We start from the raw sequence: 26,900 nt of genomic DNA on the forward strand, positions 1-26,900 counted from the left end.
GAGTCGCGACGACCTTCCCCCGGCTGTCGTCGTGTAAGTGCGATCTCCCTCAGCTACGAGCTACGTACGTGCCTCGTGCAGCGTCCTCGGCGGAGAGGATCGAAGCGCAATGGGGGCACGCGAGCTGCCGTCGTCACTGCTCGTGGCGGCGGCGTTCGCCGTGGCCACGCTGATGATGACGGTGGCCGCCGCGGCGGCCGTCGCCGTGGAGGACGCGGCGACGGACAACATCCAGCCGCTGTCGACGCTGAAGATGCAGGCCGCGCGGGTCGCGATGGACTCCGGCGCCGCCATCCACGCCTCGCCCGACGTGCTCGGCCAGAACGTGAGTACACGCCGCGCACGCGCGCGCAACGTGATTGTTACCTGCTCTGAACGTGCGCGTTGACGCCTGAAAACCTAATCGTTTTCTGTTCCTCGACGGCCGGCGCAGGGGGAGGATTCCGCATGGGTGACCGTCAACTTCACAGCGCCGGCGCCGTCCGCGGGCCACTGGGTCGCGCTCTTCTCGCCTGCCGATTTCGGGTACACACTCATCTCAGCATCGATCACTGTTCAATGTTCATGCAATCTGATCACGCTGTTCACGTCCGGTCTGGTTCAGTTTGAGCGTCGGAGGCGGCGGCGCAAGCACCAATGCAGCAGCAGGGCAAGATGGGCCAGCGGCAGGGTTACCCACGGCGCCCATTAAGGTCAGTACCCAAAGGCTGAGAAAGGTTTCACATAACCTGGTGTAGTCTAATTCATCGTGAATAGGTGTCGCACTGACCTTGGTTGATTTCGTTTTTGTTGTAGTACATGTTTGCCAATATCTCGCCGAATTTCATGAGCTCCGGCAGCGGCAACATGAGCTTCCTGGTGATCAACCAGCGGTCCGACTACGCCTTCGGGCTGTTTTCCGGTGGCAAGGACAATGTGAGTTCAGTTTTAGTTTTTAGAGTACAGTAAATTTGAACCCTGGTCACTGGAATGGGAACTAGGATAATCGGGAATTAGGATGATGATCCTTTTTGCAATGCTGCTGCTAAAAGCTAATTTTACTGTGATTTGCAGCCTAAACTTATCGCGGTCTCAAGCAAGATCTCCTTCGCGAACCCGAAAGCTCCTGTTTTCCCACGCCTATCCCAAGGGAAAGAATGGAACGAGGTGAGCTTTATGCTACTGACTGTAGCACAAAATCTTCTTTTCCTTTTTATAAGAAATGTAGCACGACTTTTGTGCACGTAAATTTATCTGTTTTTGCAATGCAGATGGCTGTAACTTGGACGAGTGGGTACAACATCAATGAAGCATATCCCTTTGTGGAGTGGAGAATGAAGGGAGAGGAGAGCTCCAAACGAACACCAGCCGGCACCCTCACCTGCACGCGGAGGCATCTGTGCGGTAATGGTTCAACACAACTTCCTTTTGAGAAATCATTCAAGTTTTCGTTGTTGTGCAACCTGAAAGTAAGTAGACACTTGTAGCAGTAGGCACACACATTCGGATTCAAACTGATCAAGAGCTAGGTTTGATGATATTTGACTGTAAATAACCGCATGTAAACCGGCAAATGCTGAAGGATACACTACTGAAGAATGGATCTTTCGTCCACTGCATTAGTGCCGGTTGCAATTAGGTCTAGTACCGGGTCTAACGGATAGCTCCCCAGGAGTCCCCGTGACACACTTTAGTACCGGTTGAGGACTCCAACCAGTACTAAAAGGGTTGGCCCTATCTCCTCCACCTGGTGGCCTCACCGGCCCATCTTTATCTTCCGCCCGGCCCCCTCCGCCTTATCTATTCCCATCTCTCGTGGTCTCACGGTCCTCCAACTTATCTTCCCAGTCCTCTCTCTCACCGCTGCTCCCGCGCCGCCATCCATCTCCTCTCCGCCCTCTCCCTCTCCCCTCGACGACGGTGACCGGTCCCTCCCTCCCCGAAGCTCCCTCTCTCCCTCTCCCACCGGACCTCCCTTTCCCGCTGCCCCTCCCCTCCCCCCCCCCCTTCGCTCACCCCTCACTCGTGGCAGTGAGGAGCGGCGGCAGGGCGGCGAGGAGAGGAGCAACGGCAGCGGATGGGGCTGCGGCGGCGTGCGGGTGGCTGTGGCGCGCGTGTGGATGGGGCAGCGGCGGGTGGATGCGGTGGCGATGGCAACGGTGAGCCCCTCTCACACTCTCTAGGTGTGTGTGGTGGCACAAGGCTGGGGCGCCCGGCAGGGATGGCGGCGGCGGGGCGCGTCTTCGGCAAGGGGCCCAAGGGTAGCGACGGGGGTAAGAGCGGCGGTGGGGCTAAAGGCGGCGACCGTAGGGCGAGCGAACGGCGGCGGGAGGGCTCGGGCTCGGACCGGCGGGGTGCGGCTTGGGTGGGGCGGGGCTCGGGGCTTGGGCTTAGGCCGGCGGGGCTCGAGCTCGGTCGGGGTGATTTTATTTTTTTATTTTTTAATACCCCTTTAGTGCCGGTTATTTGACCCGGTACGTCTCCTTTAGTACTGAAGTAGCAATATCGGTTGTACAACCGGTACTAAAGGGGATTAGGAATCGGTACTAAAGGGGCTTTCCCTAACAGTGATACAGAGACCCCGGTTTCATCCACACAGCCATCTTGAAAGACTTGTGGCCCAACAGAGAGTACGAGGAACACTAACAGAATATATGCATGCGTTCACTTGGCAGTGCATCACCCTCTGCTCGTTGTAACCATACTACTATTGTTCTTCAGGTATTTCTACCAAATTGGGCACGAGCTGCCAGACGGAACCGTGGTGCGGGGCAAGTCATCGACCTTCCGTGCATCGCCTTTCCCTGGCCAGGACTCGCTCCAGCGGGTTGTGGTCTTCGGCGACATGGGTCTCGTAAGAATTTTGACCAAACTTGTGCAGACTTTGCCTCCCGTGATTACAGGGTGTAGATGACAATGCATTTTCCCTTGGCAGGGGCAACGAGATGGAACAAACGAGCTCGCCGGCTTCCAGCCCGGAGCGCAGGTGACCCACGGACCGGCTGATCAAGGAGCTGCCCAACTATACGACGCCGTGTTCCACATCGGTGACCTCTCCTACGCCAACGGTTTCCTCGCGCAGTGGGACCAGTTCACCGCGCGGATCGAGCACATCGCCTCCAAGGTGCCGTACATGGTGGCAAGGTTCGTTGGGTTGGGTCCTACTACAAAATTTCCAGCCACTTCATTGGTCGACCATTCTCTGAATCTCTGAAGCTAAGTGTGTAGTATCATTGTTGCACCGATGCAGTGGCAAGCATGAGAGGACTTACCACGACACCGGGGGATTCTACACGGCAACGACTCCCGCGGCGAGTGCGGGGTGCCGGCGGAGACCTACTTCTACGTCCCCGCCGAGAACCGCGACAAGTTATGGTACGCGGCGGACTACGGCATGTTCCGGTTCTGCGTCCTGGACCGGTGCTTCGCGTCGGCCAACCGGAAGCACCAGCCGTGGCTGGTGTTCGCGGCGCACCACCCGCTGGGCTACTCCTCCAACGGCTACTACGCCACGGAGGGCTCCTTCTCGGAGCCCATGGGGCACGCCCTGCAGGGCCTGTGGCAGAAGCACCGCGTCGACCTCGCTATCTACGGCCACGTCCACAACTACGAGCGCACCTGCCTGGTGTACGAGAACACGTGCATGGACGGGGAGAAGGATAATGGCAGCTACTCCGGCACGATGGGCGGGACGATCCACGTCGTGGCCGGCACCGGTGGCGCCAAGCTCCGGGACTGCTCGGCCGGGCCGCGGCCCGAGGAGCGTGGTCCGGGACAAGAGCTTCGGTACGTGAAGCTCATGGCCAGCGACCACTCGTCGCTGCGGGTGGAGTTCATCCACAGCAACGACGGCGCCGCGCACGACGCGTTCAACATCACCAGGGACTATAAGGATGTCCTGGCGTGCACAGTCGACAGCTGCGCGCCCCACACCATGGGCAACTGATCGATATTAGGAAATTAGGAACAGATCATACTCTCTTGAGAACAGTTGATGCAAGTCATAGCCTGCTGCTGGAACGCGGTCACGTGATTCTTCAGGGATTATATTGTTCTCTATAAATTCTGCGTTCCAAATATAGTCTTAGTAGCATTTTTTATTTGTGAGTGTCACAATCAGTGGTGCAAACTTTGACATCTTCAGACTCTACATCACGATTATCGATTAACCTCTACGAGAGAATACCTAATTTGAGTTTCATAGAAGGCTAGTAAAATCTTCAAATTGTTCATGTAAACCTCTTTTTTCCCTTAATTAGGTTCAAAATTGTCCCTGAGTTGATTGGAAATTGGAACGATGAATCAACATCAAGGTAGGAAATTCTCATTTTGCCCATTGTTCAAAACGATACTGTGGAAAAAAGTGAGGAAAAAAAATCTTTCTGTTGGCTCACAGGGGCTTCAAAACAAAAGAGAGCTTGAACATTTATTTGAACGACGTCAAAGACCAAACTGAGCTTGAAATGTATTTTAGATTACCCAACTATATCACCCCAACCTTATTTTACAAAAAGGGCAGCAAAGAGAAACTACATATGCGAAGTTGACGCCAAGGAAAGGAATTACATTGAGTACACCATATTACATCAAGACATTTTCAAGTTTGCTATCGCGAGAAAGAAAATCTTAATCCAAAGTATAATATTATTCTAGTCCGCTCTATCTTATTCCTTTGCTCCATATGACAAATCGCGTATGTTAGTTGGGATCTAAGGTTGAAGCCATCTCTTCAACTGCCCGACAACAAAACATCGCGGCGGTCGTATGATAGAATTGGATATCGCCTTCCCTACCAGTCCACCTTCCTTGAAGCCATTGAAGACAATGTCTGTAACAGCCTAAAATTCAAATGCAAATAAAAACAAGCTAAAATAAATAATAAAAGTCATTCTTGGTTTTTATTGTTTTTTCTCATATTTTATGCATTAACAACCCTCCTTGAGCATGTTTAAAATGTTGTTCAGAAATAAGTAATACAATAAATCTTCAAACTTTGCTACAAAAGTTCTAAGTCGTGAAAGTAATTTCTGGTGAGTTTCTTGGAATTTTTGGAGAAGGTTTAAATGGAATTACGTTTGAACTTCTGAAATCCAAATCAAATACGAAATCTTTTTTCTAAACTAAATCTCATTCTGGACAATACCAGTTACGGCCCATCTTTTTTAATGTCAGTCTATTTTCAACGTATCAAACTAATTTATAAAATATGCATAAAATGATGAATTTAATTAAAATGCAGCCTAGTGCTAGTGAACCTGTCAGCCCTCCTTGATTACCTTACATGTATAATAGAATTTTTCTATACACTCGAAGTCTTGCAAGTACAAAATTGTACTCACCCTTGTTGCTTAAATTAAAAATTTAGAGTTCGAAAAAGAATCGTCTCTGTTTAGTTCCTTGCCGAAGGATGCGGGTTGCAAGGTTCTTTCTATGACTAACTCCTAGTCAATTGCCTGTGGGACGGTGAGGGATGGAAGTCCTATATTTCTATTTACTTTCGCTGTAGATTATATTTTAGCTCTAATCAAATCTTAATTTTGCCAACAAATTTTGTGTGCAGTTGTGACACCGGTACTGTTGTGCGTGCTTGCAGATTGATCATGGGATAAGTACAGTAAGCACAACTGGAACTTGGGTATTTGCATACCCAGGGTTCCGACAATGGCGCACCATTCGCCATCTTCCGCCGTGTGGACCAATCCAACTTTGCCCCTCTCCTGCCGTTATCGTTAACATTGTTCACCGGTAGTCTTCCGCTATCTATGATTGGGGTGAAAATCTATTATCTTTTCTCGAAGAAATGTTAAACCTAAGGGCAGGCCCAACGCAGGTAGCACTCAGCATTAGCCTCAGGGGGTGTTTGGATACCACCCGTTAAAATTTAGCACCTGTCACATCGGATATTTGGATACTAATGAGAAGTATTAAACATATGCTAATTACATAACTAATTATACAGATGGAATCTGATTCGCGAGACGAATCTATTAAGGCTAATTAGTCCATGATTTGATAATGTGGTGCTACAGTAACCATTTGCTAATGATGGATTAATTAGGCTTAATAGATTCGTCTCGCGAATTAAACTCGCGCAATTAGTTTTGTAATTAGTTCATATTTAATCCTCCTAATTAGCATCCGAACATCCGATGTGACCCTGCGGTATCCGAACACAAAAGTAGGAGACCACGTCGATAGGAAAAACTACCAATAGTTGCCAAAATTTGGAGTGCCAAAATTATTGTGCAGCACTGTAGCACACTGTAGCGTTTCGTTTGTATTGTGAATTATTGTCCAAACATTGACTAATTAGGCTCAAAAGATTCGTCTCGCAAAGTACAACAAAACTGTGCAATTAGTTTTTAATTTCGTCTACATTTAGTACTCCATGCATATACTGCAAGTTTGATGTGATGGGAATCTTCTTTTTGCATAGTGTCAAAGTTGGAAGTTGGGGGTGAACTAAACAAGGGCCAATTGCCCCAACGCAAGCCACTAGTCTGGTACTCTGGTGTGTGCCTTGTTTAGTTGTCAAAATTGGGAGTACCAAAATTACTGTGCTGGCACTGTAGCACACTGTAGCGTTTCGTTTGTATTTGTGAATTATTGTCTAAACATTGACTAATTAGGCTCAAAAGATTCGTCTCGCAAAGTACAACAAAACTGTGCAATTAGTTTCTAATTCCATCTACATTTAGTACTCTATGCATGTACCGTAAGTTTGATGTGATGGGGAACCATTCTTTTTGCATAGTGCTAAAGTTGGAAGTTGAGGTGAAGTACTCTGTCACAGCGAAAGCGGCAGGCCGGCAAGTGTCGTGGTCCTCCTCCAGAAAGCGCGTGGCCAAGCCTTTCTCCCGCCACAACGCGCGCTCTAGCGAGTGCCTGAGCTTTTTGTGAGACGAAGCGAACGCTACCTCTGCAAGTTACTCTGACACCCTGCGAAACCACCAACCAGTGTGATGTGGAGGCTGTGTGAATACGTGGAGGTTGGGGCTAGACACGGTGGAGCGTTGGGCCTGCTCTAATACCCAAATTTCCTCCAATTTTAACTACATGAGTTCTAGAAAGTATAGCCGTATAAGTAGCTATAAATCTTCAATTGGTGGATAAATGGGCTAATCCAACGTTTTATAATCCCGCTATACATTGACGTAGTCAAAAGCCTTTCGATGGGGGGAGTGCTGCAGTGGAATCAAACGCAAATTAGGAAAATCCCGCCACATGCTAAAACTTTCTAACCATGAGAATTCAAATTTCAAATTAATAAACGAAAAAGACACCCCCGTGGCTTGGCATCTCGTACACGGCACCACGCTTTGCGGCCCGCCGGCCACCAGCCCATTAGCAGGGCTCTTCTATAAGTACCCCCAAATCCCGCTCCATCACCACCGTTCCTTCCCCCACTCCTTTCTCCCCCAGCGCACTGCGCCCACGCGCGCCGCGCACGCAACGCAGACCCGGCGAGATGGTGAGCTCTGAATCCACTCCGTGCTTCGCATCCTGCGCTTGTAGGCTTGTGCGTGCCCTGACCGTGGTTGTGCCTCTCCGATGCAGGTGATGGCTCAGAAGACGAAGGAGGCGGAGATCACGGAGCAGGATTCGCTGCTTCTAGTAAGTCTCCTCCCCTTCTCCGCTTCAATTCTGTGCGATTCGAGTGGTTTTGGGCGGCTCCCGCCGATCGAATCGTTGTTGTTGGCTCGAGATGTTCTCCTGAGATTTCTGAAGGCGTTTGCACGAGGGTTTCATCGTGGGCTTTTTGGGTTCAAATTGGGGTCGATTCGAGCATCGCCGTGCCCGCGTATTGGTTTGCTTTTCCGAGGGTGCTGGGGATTTTTCTCACTTTTACCCGTTTCGTGTGCGGATTCTAGCGCACTTGGTGCTTGAGGCTTTTGGGGTCTCTCTGGTCTCCGCTAGTTTTTGTTTCCAGTAGTTCTAATTCAGTCGGTTCGAAGCGCGCGTCAGTAGCTTCTAGATCGCTCAAATTGCGTTTGATCCCTTGTTCTCCGGGAAATACTCTCTAATTGCTGATAGGTTTCGCTGTTCAGATAGATTGCTTGGTTAGTACACTGTATGCATGGATTCGGTAGTGTTTTCCCCGCTGCTTGCTTGTTCGAATTCCTTTACTGATTTGGAAGCATCGCTCCGGGGAGGGTTCTCTACTACGTTCCCGCTCGATTTGGTCTAAAGTTAGCGCGGAACTCCTTGTTTGTGGTCTGATTTCTGCAGTTTTGAACATTGCTAGCTCCTGAACTGATACATGGTGGTGTTGTTTTTCTACTTACCTGGTTGAGTTCGGCGATTCACAACATTGGGAGCCAGTAAATCGTCTCAGACTCGGTTGTTGGGAAGTACTGACCTGTTGATTTGCGTTTATATTTCATCAGGCCGCAATGCATATACGTACATTCCTGTCAGGTTGATTTGCATTTTGCATACATGGTTTCTCGTTGTTTATTTTCTTTGGATATATTAGTACTTGTGATGGCTGAAAATAATCCATTAGGAGCCTCTAAAAATTGTAAGTCAATTGAATACACACTCAGGTTGTGTTGATTTAGCTTTCCGTCGTGCTTACTTTCTGTGGTTTTAAGGAGCAGGTTTGGCTAGTAGCCTTTTCCCCTTCTTACTGCTGCTTGCACGTGGAATGGCCAATGGCCATGCATTTATGCCCAAAACTCCAATATACCTTGAACAGCAACATAGCTTTTGTTTGAACTTGAGTTCGGCAGTACCTGTGCCCACATTTCTAGCAGTACAGATTTTAATTTCTACTTTGGGTTCAAACCAAGCATTACATATTTCTGCATTGATTTTTGGGGATGATTAAAGTCTTCTACAGTTTATACTTGGTTGCTGCATTGTGCCATTCTACAGAGTTGAAATTATATACTATACAGTCTACTTGTGGGAATCACATGAACTTCTTAAGCCTTTCCTAGCTTGCTCTAGTAATATTAATTTCTTCATTGTACTGATATGCAGAACAACTGCAGTACTAGTAATTCCTAGTTTGATGAGGCTTGGTTTGTTATATAAGTTTTGCAGCCTTATTTACTTGAAAATACTGTGTGGCTTATTTCGAATTAGAATACTCTTGTTTGTGTCCTATACTTTTTTTTTCGTGTATATGCACTCTGTTACATTTTGCCTAGAGTTTTTTTCCTTTATATTGCTGGATCTCATTTTGAACAGCATTCTGGATGTGTGATGCTAGTAGGCATTAGCTGCTGTTGCATAATGCTCTGAATCATCGAAACACCATTTATATTACAGGAATCAGTGCATTAAATCACTTTGTATGTTCTTGAAAATGATTTAATAGTTTACATGTCTGTTTGAAAAAAATTAGTCTGTTGTTTGTTGCTCAATCTGTGTTTCACTGCTGAAAGACACAATTCGTTCCTAATGTTTTCTTTTGGTGAACATTGCCCATTGATGTTTTCTTTTGGTGAACATTGTCCATCCAGTGTTTTCTTTTTCATTGCCCTTAATTGTTTTATGAGTTGATGGGTCTTCAATTATTTCTTTGAACACACATCTGGTGTGAGAAATCATAACCTAGCCCTTTTTGTATGGATATTTCTGATAACAGTCATGTTACTTCTATCCAACAGACAAGGAATTTGCTTCGGATTGCCATATACAACATCAGCTACATCAGAGGCCTATTCCATGAAAAGTACTTCAGTGATAAGTCGGTTCCAGCACTAGGTCAGAATTGGGCAATAACTTCAAACCAGTTTCTATATACAAAATCAACAGCTGATGTTAATTTTTTTCCCCTCAAACACCCTTTTATTGCTGCAGAGATGAAGATTAAGAAGCTGATGCCGATGGATGCTGAGTCAAGGAGGCTGATCGATTGGATGGAGAAAGGTGAAACATGTGCTGAGCTCATTCAGCAACCATTATTTAATGATTGCTGTCTATCTTGTTTACTTCTAGAAAAGTTTCCATTGTATTTTTAATTGTTGTGGGAATCAACATGGTACACACATCTGTGACCATTATTTTTCTAACTTAAATGGGCAAATTATATTAACAATTTAATAACAGCAAAGTACATTTGAGGAAAATTCACTGATGTATTCTGAACATTTTGTTTTGGAACAGAACTTGTATGTGTGACAATGTTGTCCTAATTTGTTTATGTGATCAACACTTTTGGAATCAAACTTTAGGTGTCTATGATGCTTTGCAAAAGAAATATCTCAAGACCCTTCTCTTTTGTATCTGTGAGAAGGAGGAAGGCCCAATGATTGAGGAGTATGCCTGTAAGTTTCATCCTGTGGAATCACATATCAGGTTTGATTGGGGATCATGTGTCACACCTTTACTTATTGCGTGTTGATGTTCTCTTACAGTCTCCTTTAGCTACCCCAACACCAGTACTGAGGAAGTTGCGATGAACATGAGTCGTACAGGGAGCAAAAAGGGTAGCACTACATTTACTTCAAATTCTTCAGAAGTAACTCCTGATCAGATGAGGTACTTTCTTACCTTTTTTTTTTCCTCAAACAAGATACTTTCTTACCTTGGATACTGATTTTTTTTTGGCATGAAGTTGCAGTCTTGTAAAAAAGTAGTGTTGCATTCAGATTGTTAATTTGTTATGATTTGAAACAATTTGGCATTATGATTTCATTTCATTGTGGAAGAACCCTATCTGTTGGCTATGATGGAAGTGCACAGTTCTTTCAAAACTTGAATAGATTATACCTATTCAGTTCAATTTTATGTGGCACTGGGGCCATAGATTGTTCGGTATTCTTGACTTGCCTTACAGAATTCTAGCAGTGAAGGTTTGAGGTAATCATCCTTGTAGAAAAGTGCTTTAATACTTCATGTAGATCGATTCATGGTATTCTGGTTGTATAATCAGTGTGCCTGTTGGGTGGGAAATCGGTACTGTAATCAGTTGCCATGGTTTTCATTCAGGAGCTCTGCTTGTAAGATGATCAGAACGCTGGTTTCACTTATGAGAACCTTGGACCCAATGCCAGAGGAGGTACCTTCTCACATTCTTTAATTTGTTTATGAACTTGCAATATATTGTGCTCATCTGAAACTGTGGTCTGTTCTTATTCAGCGAACTATTCTAATGAAGCTGCTGTACTATGATGATGTCACAGTGAGTGTAACCTTTTGTTCCGCTTATTCATTTGAATATATCGATTCTTGGGAGCTACCACGGCAGATAACCTTGTGGTTTTTCTCTCAATAAATAAGGAAATAAATTCTGTTGTTCTTATTGAATTTGTTGGTAGAAGTCAACATGTTTTTCTTTCCTCCATGTTGGCAGCCTGAGGATTATGAGCCTCCTTTCTTCAAGGGTTGTGCTGACAATGAAGCTATTAATATATGGAATAAGAACCCCTTGAAGATGGAAGTGGGGAATGTCAATAGCAAGCACCTTGTGTTAGCTTTGAAGGTAAAGGAAAATGAGACAGAAGGTCCTTGACACTTTATTTTTGGATTAAAGATGACGTTTCTCACATTTTGTCCTTTTGTGCAGGTTAAGAGTGTCCTTGATCCATGTGATGACAACAATATTAACAGTGGAGATGATGGCATGAGTGTGGATAATGGGACATATCAAGATGATGACTTTTCTGACACTGAGGTGAATATCAAACAAATCATGTGATGATGATATATTTTTTTTACCATGGCCCTAATTGGCAATCTAGTGTTTTACTAACATAAGGACTCAAGTACCTAAATCTCTATAATTTCTGTTCCTTTTTATCTCAAGTGTTGCTTGACATAATCATTGGTCCTCTATTAGGTTCGTCCATCTGAGGCAGATCGTTATGTTGTAGCTCCTAATGGTAAGTATTTCCTCTAACAGTGTTTCTTTTGCATTTGCTGTTTCTGGAATTAATACAAATTTTCTAACAGATGGAAAATGCAAAGGTCAGAGTACTGGTACTATTTCAGAAGGTATATTTGGTTTAGCAGCTTCCTTTGCCAGCGCATAGATTTATTCTTCCTTACTACTTAGAAAGCCAAATTTTGTTAACTTAGTAATGTATCTATGTCTAGGGCACTACTGAATTCGATATGTTTCATTGTAGTTGTTGTCCATGCATATTTACTCTTCTGACCTGCTATGTTTGCAGATGACACTCAAGATGCTGCTCATGAGGAAGAGCTAACAGCCCAAGTAAAAGAATGGATATGCTCAAGAGAAATTGGAACCATTAATGTTTCAGATGTCCTTTCTAACTTCCCTGACATATCCCTGGTAATTTCTGTTCTATATATTGCTAGTTTTCTGTACTATATTTATAAGCAAGCCACAGATTTGTCATGGTGCAGCGCATGAAAATCAACCCTTGTCTTGATACACACTACACGAGTTGTATGGCTTGTTTTTGACAACTTCTTGTTGAATATTTGCAGGAACTGGTTGAAGGTAATGTGGGAAAAGGGTTCTGTTTGCAGGAAATAAAATCAGACTTTCCTTCTTCACTCCCAGTTAAGTCTTGAATTACTAGACTGATGCTTGGCTTTTCAGATATTATGGAGAGGCTACTTAAAGATGGTGTACTATCCAGGGCAAGCAAAGATGGTTATACTGTCAACCAGGTCAACCTAATACTTTATTTCTTGCCTTTGCAAGTACTACTATTTATTTACTAACAAGATATATGAAAGTTTTCAGACTGTTGATCCCAAAACACCACATATAAAGAAGGAGGTCATCATGCAAAATGTATCACCTACTGAAGGAACCAAACAGAACAATGGTGATTTGATATATATGAAGGTGAACATTCTTTTTCCTACTTTTTCTTACGTATGGCACCTGCCGAATGCTGATATGACATTATATTGACAGGCATTATATCATGCACTTCCTATGGATTATGTGACAATAGCCAAACTTCAAGGAAAGCTGGATGGGGAAGCCAGCCAGAATACGGTCAGAAAGTTAATTGACAAAATGGTGCAAGATGGATACGTGAAGAATTCAGCCAACCGAAGATTGGGTAATTAATTGAATCTATACACAAAAAGTCTGCTTATTACTTTCTCATATATCTCCAGATGGTTTGTCTACTATGTTGTTTGTTGTTGAATTAATTGTCCAACAGGCCGTTGGAAGTAAATTGAGTTACAGGAGATTGGAACTCGTGGATTAATATTGATATATATGATTACTTTTGTCCCAAAGGACAACTGTAACTCAAATGATCACATGGTGCATGGCAATAGTTACTTGCATCATTTGTTCTGAACGAATTTCCTTGAGGTAGGATATGTGCTGTGTCAGGAGAAGATGTTGTCTGAACTAATATTTGCTTATGAAACTTAATTGAGAATTATGTATCACCTGTCAACCTGACATAATTCTAGTGTTGCGTCCTGATTTGCTAGAAGCTAATGGCTCAGGGTGCCTGATCTTGTCACTTTGTAGTCCCAGCTCTCAAATACAATGTACTGCAAGTAAATTAATTAACTAAAAGCAGTTAGCAAAATGATATGATTCTACCATGCTATCATACTGTGATACCCATTAATATGTGCAGTTGTATAATTTGTGCTTATAATACCTGATTGTGCTGTAGGCAAAGCAGTCATTCATTCTGAATCCAGTAACAGAAAGCTCCTTGAGATAAAAAAGATACTGGAAGGCAATGAAGGCGAACAGATGGTAATGTATTATCTATATTCTCTAATAAGATATTCATATCACTTGTAGCTCCAACTACTCCCTGCGACATCGTTCTACCAAACAGTCAAGTGACCTAATCAAAATATGTTACGTTATGCAGGCCATTGACACCAATGCAGAGCATGTTGAGTCTGAGCACAAAGACCTTCTGAAAGGTAAGCGCTAATGGAAATTTGCATCTCCGTGTTACATCAACGGCGGATTTTGCATTGCTCTAGTGACATCATGTTGTTCAAATGCGTCCAAATTTTCTTTTCACAGTCCCTGAAATAAGAGATGGCTCCACAATGGGTTGCCTCCACTCAATCGGATCTGATCTTACCCGTACACGGGAGCTACCAGCGCTGCAGCAGAATGTGTCCATGCAGAGTGGGCAAGAAGCTTCGGCAATGGATAAGGATCCAAGCAGGACCCCCACAAGTGCGCGTGAGGTATATCCAAAACCTGGTCTGCCAGTAGTCAAGAATTGTTACAACCTAGAGTATTGGTGATCTGAAACAATGAGTTAAATGTATTTGTCTGAAACTTCCTTGCAGCTGGCTGCGCCTGTCTGTTCCCTGGAGAGTGGAGTGCTTGGACAGAAAATCAAAAGGTCCCTAACTGGTGGTAGTGAGATGCAGTCTACCCAGGACAAGCGATCCAAGAAGGCTAGCATGGTAAACTTGACGTTTCTTCTCTGAAATGAACTTACCTCACGCATTAACTCAAATCCTATATTCCTATCAAGATGTTCGTCTTATAACCCTACATCACTGCTACTGCATGGCAGCATGAATACTGAACTTTAGTTTCCCATGAAAATGCTGCAGGTGAAGGAGCCGATACTCCAGCATGTCAAGCGCCAAAAGCCTCAGGCTCAGTGAGGTGGGGGTGGAAGTAACAGGAGCAGCTAACCTCGTAGTTCAGGCGAAGTACATACCCGAGTTCAGGCCCGTGTGCAGATAGACAACTACAGCACTCACTGCAGATGTAGATTCCAGTCCTCCCTACGTTTCGCAAGGTAGAGAGTTTTGTTCCTCTAGTTCAGCCACACCGTCGTTCAGGCCGTAGAAGTTCATACCCCAATTCCAGGTGCTTAAACCTGTGCAGATAGACAGAGCACCCCATCATTACGTAGACTCTGTTCAGTGCCCCATGATGAGTTATGTTCCACTGTGATCCGGCTATGCTGTTGTTCCTGATGAGGCTGACAGCGACAAACACGCCGTTGGGATTCATAATGAGATGTGGTCACACGTTGTTGGATCTTCCTTGGTTGGTCGAGGTCGCTTTTGTCGTTGGATCTGTTTTAACTTGGCACCGCAGCTGGACTTTCCCTTTTTCGACAAGCCTTTTTCCACGGGGGCACTGTTCACGCGTACAGGGCTCGCCGTCTCGGCTCGTTGGCCTTGCCTGCCGTATAGTGAAAGTTTTCCGAGGGGACCGGGCTGGGCGCCCTCTCCTTTCTCCATGGATCGTGATCAAGCCTTAATTCCGCCCCATGTGCTAACTGCTCGAGTTACGATTGTGCGTGAATGATTGATTCAATCGTGTTTGGGGGCTCCGTTGGCTGTATCCCAGTTATTGCCGGCGCGGTGGTCACGCCTCCTGGAGTAATGGGGATGTAGTAGGCCGGTCCCTGGTTTGCTGGGGTTGTGGTGGACTGGGTTGGCTTTTGTGTCTCGCCAATCGCCATGGTTTCATTAACCGGGGAATTTCACTGCAGTTTCTTAAGAGCTCCTGAACCGGGGAATATGCTTTGCTAGTATACTGTGTAAGCGAGGAGAGTTCACCCTGTACTCTGTAGCGGTCGTTTATGGCGCGCAGACTTTTAGATGTTGTTTGGGAGCAAGGGGCTAAAATTTAGCCCTAGGCTAAAGTTTAGCACCTGAGGTGTTTAGGTGGAGGGCTATAAAGTTTAGCACCTGAGGTATTTAGGTGGAGGGTTAAACTTTAGCACTAATGAGCAAAATGACTCATTTGCCCTCCTCCCGCGCTACCCCTCCCGCCTGGTTGCAGCGCGCGCAGCCTCTCCCTCCCGCGATTTCTTTTATGCCGCTGGCGCTGCCCCTCCCTCCCGCGATTGCATGCATGCACCCCTGGCCGCTGCATGCACCCGTGGCCCCTCCGTGCACTGCTTGCGCTCGCATGCAGGCACTGCTTGCGCTCGCATGCAGCACTGCTTGCATGCTGCTTGCTGTCCAATAACCACGAAATGAAACAAAAAGTACATTATCCTTGCAACACTGAAATCAATAGTTTACGACCTGTGGTACAAGGCATGACTATTTCATCTCGGAATGCATTCATGTTTCTATCTTTGTCTCCTCCTTGGTTACTCGTCCTATGTTCTCCACAGTTTGATGTTCCGACCATTGGAATAAAATTTTCATCACGATCGCACAAATCAAATTCCCTATCGGCAGTACCATTATCTTGAATGAAATTGTGAATTGCCCATGCATGCTACAATAATTTTGCTTTGCTTGTGCATTGGAAAACTTGGTATACCCAACAGTATCATCCACTTCATCTTCAAAACTCCAAAAGACCTCTCGATAATATTTCTAAGAGACGAATGTGCATAATTAAAGGTCTCTTTCATACCTTTGGGCATTGGACCATTACGAAACTCCAGTAGATGGTACTTCGTACCCTTGTATGGTGCTAGGTAACCGGGACGGTTAGGATACCCTGAGTCAACTCGGTAAAACTTGCCTACAAATGAAGACAAACTTGTTAGGTAAATGAACCAGACAACATGTATGTACAAATGTAGAGAGTATCGTATAGAAACTAGTGTACATGTAGGAGGATGTGGAAACTTATCACCATATTTTTTATGGCATCATTGAACACTCTCATATCATGGCCCTAACAACAAATGTAAACCTCATGTCGAAGTTACAAATAGCTAACACATTCTGTGTGGTATATCCATGTCTCCCTGTATGCTGAACCACCTTATCATTTGGCACCACAACTGGTACATGTGTGCCATCTATAGCTCCTATACAGTTGTTGAAGTATGGAGCAAATCAAGGGTTTTGTAATCTTGGGTGCACCGTCTTAAATTCAGGGTCCAATGGCCTAATATTATCTACTGCTACCTTAAGAACATTGCATAACACTTTGTCGAACGTACAGCTTATTGTTTCCAATGACCTCACAAATCGATCCTCAACTTGCCTAAGTGATTGCGGTGCACCAATTATCCACAGGAATATTCCTAAAGCCTCTATTGTTGACATATCTCTAGTTACCCTCGAACTATATGAGTCAACCAATAAATCATGCAGTTGATGAAATAATGGGCAACTCATCCTAAACATGTTGTAGCAAGAGGTCATACTTGACAGTGTTTCATTTACCCATTCAATGCCTGTCACAGTTGCAACCCTCCTTGGAGCTTTGTGCATGTAAGATTCGTAGTACATACTGAACATTAACAGCAAATCGGTGAACTTCCTATTCCTCTTACGACAGTGTATTATCAACTCCATAGTTTCATCTTCACTAGAGGAATCTTCCATAGTATGATTATCCTCATCATCACTTGAACACTCAGTTGAAGAATTAGCATCCTAAACCATAAACAATGCAAAGATTAGTAATGTTAGAGCATCACGAAGGTTAGCACATAACAAGTCACTAAGACAGCAGCATAATATTGATTTTATTCAATCAGTTCTTAGCAGCAAATAACTCAGTACAACATAAAACTAACATTATGACATCTCCAACAATGATCAACATAGCTAAACTAGTACATCTTGTGTTCCTCGCACCATCTCTTTAAGAAAATCGGCCTAACTTCAGGACTTGGTATGTTGCAGAAAAACTCTCTGTGCAGAAAATCAGCCCATTTGCTTACTAGGTTGTCCATAACCTGAACCATAGAGCTCTTGGACTTCTTTCCAGGACTTGTGGCAGTGGACTTAGTGCTAGTACTACTAACCCTCTTCCTGGTACTTTTCTGCAATTGTCTTGTAACCTCTTGCGGACATGGTATCTTTGTGATAATTTCCTTCTCTAATTTGCTCAACACACAAATTATAGAACAAAAGTGTATCTGGTTCTGACCAAGATGCCTTGTCACCTTTAATCTAGTGCATACACACAAGGATATAAAAAAGTCATACAAGACATCTTGGCTACTCTTACAAGCATAAGCACATAAACATTGCATACTACTGCTGAAACATTGCATACCATCCTCAAGATCGAAGAAACCTTCTTCATCAGCAATGGCTCCACCTCGACGACGCCCACCAACACGTACTCCGCCGCATCCTCCGCAACCGGCACCACCATCAAACGCGGGTCCAATGAACAGGGACCTAGTCGCGTGACCACCACCTCTGCTGGAGCTACTGCCGCCTCCACGGCTTGCCCCGCCACCTCTGCTCCCCCCGGTGCCGCCACCTCTGCTTCCCCCGGCGCCGCCACCTCCTCTGCTGCCTCCGCCGCCATTGCGGGGCACGCGAAGACTGAGGGTACAAGTGCTGCGCCCTCGAGCAACTCCACCGCCGTCTCCCTGGAGGAAGTCGGAGTACGAGGTGATGTTGGGGAACTCATCGACCTGCGAATTCAGATCCAAGGCCTGCATGCTGGCTCGTGGACCTTGGTACGACTCCGCCTGCAAGAAAAAGTCGATGCCGCCGGTAGGGAAGGGCAGATCCAACTGTGAGAAGGTGTCGTCGCCGTGGCCGTCCATGAGCACGCGCGAGTAGCCCGGCGGCACACTTCGGGGGGGAGGGGGCCTCTGGATCTGGGGCGGTATGGGGTGGAGAAGACGCTGCCGCGCGTGGTGGGGAGGGATGGACGGCTGTGGGGTGGGGATGAAAGGAAGGCGGCGGGGTGGGGAAGAAAAGAACAACAGCGGTTAGGGGAAGGGAAAGGACGGCGGAGGCGCGTCGGGGGGGGGCACAATGCAGGATGCGGAGGTGCGGAGGCGAGGTACGGTTGCGAGATCCAGACGGGATGAGGAACGGGAGGGGGGGAGAAGATGGTGGCGCACGTGATTCTGTGGGAAGGGCAACCGGTGGAAAGAAGCAACCGGGGACCACTTTTAGCTCTTTTAGTCCATTTTAGCACTCCTTGGAGGGGCTAAAGGATTTTTTTTAGGGGGGAGGGGCTAAAGTTTAGCACCCCCTCCCAAACACCCCCTTACTCTATTGGTAGAGAGTTCATAGAGCGCCATGCCCATCTTTGGCCTTGTTTGGGAGCCAGTTTAGCCCCCTCAAATGGAGTGCTAAATTTTATCCCTTTGGGGTGTTTGGGTGGGGGGCTAAACTTTAGCACCTGTGTTGACAAAAGACTCATTTACCCCTTATTTTCCTCCTCTCCTTTGCCCCTCAACTTCTTCCCCCTGTTGCTTGATGAGTGACGGATCGGGGCCGCCGTCGTTTTGCTTGGACATGGCTGCCGGATCCGCATGCGGGCGGAGGCCTAGCGCGGCGCGCGCTCTGGGCGTGGCTGGGCCTGTGCCGGGCGCTGCTCCTGCCTCGCGTTGCGCCCACCGTGGCCGAGCTCACCGCTACGCGCCAGCACTTCCTCGACCTCTGCCCGTTCCTCCGCCTCGCCGGCGTCAGTGAAGGATGCATAGGCTCGGGCGCAGTAGGCTCAGGCGGCCGTGGCTGGGGCTGCAGCGACGGTGCCGAATTGGTATCAGTGGAAGCGGGAGGAGGGCGGCGGGGCCGAGCGAAGGTGGCTGGGGCGGAGGAGGTGGCGGGGCTCGGCGGCGGAGGCAGCTTCGACGGAGGAGGCGTCGCCGGTGGAGGCAGCGGGGCCGGGCCGGTGGGGAGGGGAGAGATGGGGGTGGGGGGAGGGGCAACCAGGAAAATTTTGGACATGGGATCACTTTTAGCTCTTTTAGCCCATTTTAGCACCCCTTGGAGGGGCTAAAGGATTTAGGGGAGTAAAATTTAGCACCCCATGTTTTAGCCCTCAAGCAAGGAGCTACTTTAGCCTCCCCCTCCCAAACACCGCCTCATTTCTAGGTGGACACGAACTTATTGTTATCACATCATTTCATATAGTTCACATGCGTGCGAACGTTTACAGGCAGCGGCGCGTTCATGGTACGGACGGCAATGTAACAGAGCTATCCTTCAGGCTTAAGATGATCGAGGTGGCACAAAAAATCGTATTTTACATCTCTACCATAAAAATACAGAAGAAATGCAGAGTATCTCTCGTCGGGAGAAAATAAAAAGAAACACGGATCAGTGTTGGTGCTACTGAAGTACTGATACTGGTAATCTCGTTCCGGTCGATTTTGGTCAGATTAGTACATGAATTTTGAACGATGCTGTGGGGAAAAAATGCGCTTTTTGCGCGCCGGTTCCGTCCGAGTGTGGCCAAGCCCAGGGCCGGCCCAAAGCGGCTCGTCCGAGCCCGGCGGCTTCACGGATCGACCGCTTCGTCGAGAACCCAAACATTCTCAGCGCACAAACGCGAGAGCCGCCGCGCGCGACTCCGAGATGCCGCCGAAGCCGGGGAAGAAGCCACCCGCCGCCGAGCTCGAGTACTGCGAGCTGTGCCGCCACCACCACGATCTGGGCCGGCGCCACCGCTACGGCCGCAAGCACCGGGCCAAGCTCGAGGCCGCGCTCACCACCTTCCGCTCCAAGCTATCCGACCTCCGCCGCGCCCTCCTCCACGGCTCCCCTTCTCCCCAGCCGCCGCTACCCCGCCTCTGGTGCCCCTTCTGCTCCACCGAACTCGTCGACCTCGACAACCGCTCCGCTTGGTACTCGCTGCCTACTCCTCGTCCCCGTACTCCTAGGGTTTCGGTTTGGATTTACAAGCGCTAGTTGGCTGCTATTGCAGCGTGGATTGGCCGATAGAACATGCAATTGGACACTAGTAGGTTGAGCCCTTGTACAGTAGGATCAGTGGCTCCGTACGGCGGGCGTTGGAATCGTAATTAAGTTTCTGAGCACTGTTGACAAAGGTTTTGTGCGCACTGTAGACAAAGGATTTCTATGGGGGGGATTAACTTTCGTTCTCTTCTATTGCAGTAGCAATGCCATTTACCATCTGGCAAGTGGTGAGCACCTGAAGGCTGTGAAGGATTTCCTGCGGAAGCACGGGGGAGGGATGGATCAGGTGGATTCGCTTAGGATTTCAGAGGATGAGGTTGCTAAGGTGTGTCATATGCTTTCAATTTTTTCCCTCTGCTAATAGAAACATGATGAACATTTTTCAATCTTGTTATGTGAGAGGGTCTATCTAGTATGTTGTTGATTCTATTTGTTTGTGCATTGACCTGACAGAATGAGATGTTACTGTATGTGCTATGCTGATCTGTCATGTTTCTGTAATTTCAGTGGGAGAAAAGCTGTGAATCCTTGAGCAAAGGAGCAAAGACGGGGACTGAAGGGCTGATTGGACCTTCTCTGGGGCCGATGAAAGATATCCAAAATGAATCTACCTGTGACAATTTGGATAGTTTTGCACAAACCAATATCCCATCTTTTAGTAATACTGCATCTTATGTTGTTATGCCTTTACAAAGTCCTACCAATGGGGCATATCACCCTATTAGTGCAGCGTGTCATGGAGCTTTCAGCTCTGGAAGTGTTTCTTATTCCGCTCCATATGGAACTGTTGGGCTGCCCATCACAGCTTGGGGATCGTCCGAAACACACGAGCAGCAGGGTGTGCTGTCTACAAACTGTTTCCACAGTACGGGTCCTGAAATGAAAGGTAAGAGCAAGTGTCAAAATTATTGTACCACGACCATTGCTTCTATTTTTTTTGAATATATTGCTTGTTCATACTTGGATAATTAAATTTCCTTTTGTAGGTCATCAATCTACTATCCTTGGAAATGGACCAAGCCCATCGATTTCTTATGCTGCACATGTAAGCACACGCACTTGTCCATGCAACAAGTAGCACAAAATCCAGTGAAAAAAAATACAAACAATGACGTGATGCTTCTAGATTACCGCTGTTCTTTGCTCAGATATTCAAAATACTGTTAGCAATTGAAAATATGCATTTCACTTGCACAAAAGAAATCTGTGCTTACTAAATGTTGTACGGCTGGAGCTTGCACTATTAAGGTGTATATCGAATCTCAATGGCAGGAAAGCTAAACAAAGGGAATATGTCACAGAACTTTAATCGGTTTTAGGCAATAACTTAGCATCGAATTTGAGTTTCTCATCCTTCTAGAATTTCCTCATTTTTCTGTTTATCTTATGCTTTGGTTTCATTTAGGTTGGTTGGTTACCTTTGTAGTGTATAGTTTATATTTTTTCTTCACATAATCACATTGCAGTATTGGAATGCAGGTGTGTAGTTTATATATATTTTTTCCTCACATAATCACATTACAGTATTGGAGAACAGCACACAAGTGCTTTTCGATTCTGTTTGAGCTTGTTGCCTCAGTTATTTTCTTGCACTGTTCCCCATATCTGAAAACATCCATTTTACTCTCCTAAGTAACAGATTACCATCTCAGCTGGGCCATGAATTAGTTATGTGATCCATAGTTGTGGGGCACTGTAAATGCTGTAATTATGTTAGCAATACTTGCACTGGGCTGTAGTTTTCTAGTTTCAAACAGAATGATAACACAGTATGCTTCTACAAAGAAAATAAATTACATATGATTTTCTCTGCTATTCTTTTTCTTCTTTTGTTTATTTGGCCCATATGCATAATTGATGTGCTTATTTGATACACAGATTTTACCTTTGCAGGTTCAACAAAGTCACTCAGGAGGAAATCTGAGCAGTGGTATTGGATGCCTTTTACTTTACATTTTTGTGCTGTAAATTTTTCCAAACTCTCACTACTCGTACTGAAAAGAAAACAATTGGATCTTTAGTTAGTGGGTGTGATTTATTTTTTAGTCATTTTTTTGTCCATGTGAGAATTTGATACATCATTTGTTTATAGGCCCAAAAGCAAATGTGCATACGGGTGCTCCTCCTCCCTGGTTAAAAGCAAACGAGCATGATCCAAAGAATTTCTTACTCAGAAGCTGTGGTCCTCCTTTAAAAGGAAAATTGAGGAAACTCAACCCAAAGCGGGTTGGTGCTGCATGGGCAGAAAGAAGAAGAGCTGAAATGGAAATGGAGAAGCGAGGTGAAATTGTTCCAGAAACATCTGATTCTAGTTGGCTACCTAATTTTGGTGGTGTCTGGCAATCTGGGACAAGAAAGGAATCGAGGAAAGATTTTGAGAAAAAACTCAAACATCATGATACGAAGAGCAACCATGAGTTATCTTTGGAGATAAAACCTTACATCAGCAAAAGGATGGTAAATGTGATTTCTCACTTTTCCATATTTAACTTCACCTCAACCCTAGCTGTCAGCAAATATTTTCTGACTGTCATTTCCTTTCTTTGGTATTAAGTTACAATCTTTACAATAACCCAAGTCGCTTTAGCTGCTTTATTAATTTTTCTTTGTTGTCCTTCCTGATGGAAGGAACATATATACAGTAATCATCATGTTGGTTTCAGGCTTGTGCATGTTGCAAAAGAAGTCTGACTTGCCTTATATTTTAATCATGCTCTGCAGTCTCAACTATTTAGTTAGATGTGCCATTGCACCTAGGCTTAAGGCAATTTGAAGGGAGGTTTGATCATGTGGGCATAAGCTAGTAGGCTATATCAAATGCATATGCAGCTACATGTAGCTGTTTCAATACTGAGTTAATGAGGAAACCACTACCTGTTAAATCAAGATGGATCTTTTGAGCACTCTGACCCCCTTTGTGTTTTTTTCTGGGAACCTACGCATGCCAGCCTCCATGATGCATATGCCATGATTTCTATGTTTAATTGTTTACTTTGTTACTGCATTTCTGAATTTTGATTATGCTGCTGAATGTAATGTACACAAGTCTGTCTTTCCTCTTGCAGCGTGCAGGTGTTGATAAATCTGAACAGCTTGGCAGTCATATGGAACAGTAAACGGATGTACCCTCGCCAGACATTTATGGAATGAATCTCTTTACACCTGGTAAAAGACGATCGACAGCTCTAGCACGCGCATTTAAGGCTCGGAAATTACACGCACTGTTCCAGAAATCTACACTTGCTATTAGCAGACGAACCCTGCTGTCTCACGCTTTCCTCCAATAGAAACATCACAGCAACTTTTGATCACACAAATTCAATGTCGCCAGCAATCAATGTGATATTTGGGGAGAGCCCTAGTAGGCCGACTAGCTGCAGGAGTCGTGGAATGATTGCGCCCGTCTCGGATCTGTTTATTTTGCTGAAGCACTATATATGGGGGTGTTTGGGAAACACCCGTTAAAGTTTAACACCTATCACATCGAATGTTTGGATGCTAATTAGGAGTACTAAACATAAGCTAATTACAAAACTAATTGCACAGATGGAGTATAATTCGCGAGACGAATCTATTAAGCCTAATTAGTCCATGATTTGACAATGTGGTGCTACAGTAACCATTTGCTAATGATGGATTAATTAGGCTCAATAGATTCGTCTCGCGAATTAGCACAAGGTTCTGCAATTAGTTTTATAATTAGCTCATGTTTAGTCCTCCTAATTAGCATCCGAACATCCGATGTGACACTGTTAATGTAGGGCAGCTGTTCCTGACTCTGCTCACTGTTTGGCTCCTGCAGATGGAGGTCGCACCTGGTGTCCTGGTGACTCTGCAGGAGAGCCCCTAGGGCGCAGCCCGATTGGTTTTCCGTGTCAGCTCGTGTCTGGGAAGCTGTCATTTATGGGCTGCCAATACGCGGAATACCATGCGCGTGTTTTGACAAGCTACGCAGCGCAGGTGACATTGGCACGAAGCAGTTCGTCCGGTGATTGAGATTGTGAGTTGAATTCTTCCATGATGCTAGTTGCTAGCTAGTCCGGTCGTCAGCGTCCAACAATGTGGCTGATGGATGGGCCGTTCATTGAATCCGTGCACCGGCCAGTTCTGATCAGAGCAGTCATACGTGGCTTCGTTGACAGAAGCGGCCTGGAACGTGGGTCATCTTGGTGGTGGCGCGAAATGTCTGACTTGGATTGATGCTCCGCCTCCTGTGCCGCTTGTTTTGTCACCTGTTGGGCACGATTACGGGTCTGTTTGGACGACATGTCCTAAACTTTAGAACATGTGACATCGAATGTTCGGACACTAATTAGAAGGACTAAACATGAATTAATTATAAAACTATCTGCAGAACCTCGATATTAATTCGCGAGATGAATCTATTAAATCTAATTAATCCATCATTAGCAAATGGTTATTGTAGCACCACATTGTCAAATCATAGACTAATTAGGTTTAATAGATTCATCTCGCGAATTAGACTCCATCTGTACAATTAGTTTTATAATTAAATTATATTTAATACTTCTAATTAGTATCTAAATATTCGATGTGCCATGTCCTAAAGTTGGACGTATCATCCAAATAGGCTCGACATCGAGGTTGTTTGTGCTTGGGATTCGTGGATTTCCCTGGTTTTGTTTGCTTGCCAGATGACTTGTGGCGGTGCGCGTTTGCCATGCTTTGTCACATGTTTTTTTTTTTTGGTTGGCTGACGAGACTACTAGTGATCGCGATTGACCCATAGCCTTTTTGACCCAACGAGAGAAGCAGCCGCGAGCTATCCAGATTGCAGGGATAACGTCATCACGGCGAAAGCTTTCTTTCCTTTTTGCATGACGTCATGCTGCCAAGCATCCGAAGTCCGACGGCCGGTAGAGTAGGTGGGTAAATCCGTAAATAAAATAGTTACAGGGCTATCAGGGAGGACGGCACACCCCAAAGGGGCAGACAGGCTCGGCTGTCGGCACGGTATGGTAAATCGCCGCCGCTTGTCTTGTTGCGTGTGTTGTTTTGGCTTGCCAGGCGCGCGCAGTGAGTCAGCGTGCAATCTCTGGCACACACGCATGTGGCCCTAGGCTAGAAGGCGCTACAGGAAAAGCAGGATATGAAGAAATTACCAAGTACTTTTTTTTTCATAATATGAACATGTGAGGGAAAAAAAAAGACTGGAGAAATTTGGTTCACGATCGCATCCGAACCGTGAAAACAAAAAAAATCATGCCGCGTGCGTGACTTCCGTTGCTACGCAGAGGACTTGACGACGCCATAAATTTTGCAGAGATTTTCGCTAATAAAACCGCTGGAGTACTTGCAGACCGTAATCTCCCGGTACAGTTGGAGAGGAAGCCCCCTCTCGGCACGCCTCTTCGCCGGCCCTTGAAGCCGGAGAGCACCCACCCACTAGTTGGTGATCCACAAAGGTCAGGCACAGCCCATCGCCGCCGCCGCCGTCGTCTTCCGCCGGGCGCGCAATGTGCCCCGACAGCGACCCCGGCCGAGCCGTCGCGGTCCCGCCCACTGTTTCGGCCAAGACGCCGCGCCGAGAGGAGACCCCGCGGCCAGAGGCCACACACGGGGGCAGAGGGTCCGATCGGATCGAAGCTCCGATCCGCTCCCTGTAGCCGGGACTGGCGGGCGACGGCGACGCAGGATACCTCCTCCTCCCCCGCGATGTAACGCAAGTAGCCAAGTACCGAGCCGTCGATTCTTCCCGGGTCGCCGTCGAGAGCAGAGAGGTGAAAAAGGTGGCCTGCTCTGTGTGTGCTAGGCGTTTTCGGCTTTCCTTCCGTGTCGCTGGCGCGTGGGCCCCGACGGCGACGGTTCGGGGAGAACGATGAGGCTGGCTGGAGTTCCTTTAGCCGGTGATGTCGTCGTGTTTGTCTGGTTCTGTACAGGTTTATCTTTCTCGTGTGAAAAGAGCCGCTTGTCGTGACGGTCTAATCCGCGCCGGCGTTGGGAGAAAAAGAAAGAAAGGGAAGAGGAAGGGTAGGAAAACATGGCACTCATGTCGTGATCCTTCTCCAGTTTCTCACCCCAACCTCTCACTGTCACTCTCTCACAAGGCCACAAGCACAACTATCATCGCCGTCCATCTAAGGCTATGTTTAGTTTCCTCCAAACTTCCAACTTTGACACTATGAAAAAAGAAGATTCCCCATCACATCAAACTTACGGTACATGCATGGAGTACTAAATGTAGACGAAATCAAAAACTAATTGCATAGTTTTGTTGTACTTTACGAGACGAATCTTTTGAGTCTAATTAGTCAATATTTGGACAATAATTCACAAATACAAACAAAACGCTACAGTTGCACATTTATGATAAAATGCCAATTTTACCACTTTCAAATTGGGAACTAAACAGGCCTAACACAGCAGCAGCTAGTTCAGCTGAGGCGTGTGGTCCTGCTCACACACCCACA

General features: G+C 46.1%; 2 protein-coding genes across 2 annotated transcripts; both read left to right on the forward strand.

The window, feature by feature from the left end:
• The first annotated feature begins 109 nt into the window (after positions 1–109).
• LOC101752658 (probable inactive purple acid phosphatase 27) lies at positions 110–3,925 on the forward strand. The gene is given in 11 exon segments (XM_014804711.1): positions 110–325; positions 434–525; positions 605–692; positions 796–915; positions 1,251–1,383; positions 2,199–2,218; positions 2,548–2,609; positions 2,701–2,833; positions 2,915–3,123; positions 3,230–3,270; positions 3,273–3,925. Coding segments are annotated over 11 exon segments (1,767 nt in total).
• Positions 3,926–7,391: 3,466 nt separating this feature from the next.
• On the forward strand, positions 7,392–24,813 carry LOC101769547 (meiosis-specific protein PAIR2). Its single transcript, XM_004957227.2, has 30 exons — positions 7,392–7,450; positions 7,537–7,593; positions 9,597–9,693; positions 9,790–9,858; positions 10,164–10,256; positions 10,347–10,470; positions 10,921–10,990; positions 11,072–11,113; positions 11,285–11,413; positions 11,498–11,605; positions 11,771–11,813; positions 11,884–11,925; positions 12,105–12,229; positions 12,388–12,400; positions 12,503–12,573; positions 12,650–12,754; positions 12,827–12,977; positions 13,557–13,642; positions 13,764–13,818; positions 13,925–14,094; positions 14,200–14,319; positions 14,473–14,495; positions 20,205–20,396; positions 20,668–20,794; positions 20,977–21,355; positions 21,456–21,514; positions 22,363–22,399; positions 22,562–22,926; positions 23,535–23,634; positions 24,272–24,813. The coding sequence occupies exons 1-29, from the start codon at positions 7,448–7,450 to the stop codon at positions 23,583–23,585; spliced, it is 3,006 nt and encodes a 1,001-aa protein (XP_004957284.2). The 5' UTR covers positions 7,392–7,447; the 3' UTR covers positions 23,586–23,634; positions 24,272–24,813.
• Positions 24,814–26,900: the final 2,087 nt, after the last annotated feature.

This window comes from Setaria italica, chromosome II, assembly GCF_000263155.2.
Source record: "Setaria italica strain Yugu1 chromosome II, Setaria_italica_v2.0, whole genome shotgun sequence".
In the NCBI taxonomy this organism is placed as follows: Eukaryota; Viridiplantae; Streptophyta; class Magnoliopsida; order Poales; family Poaceae; genus Setaria; species Setaria italica.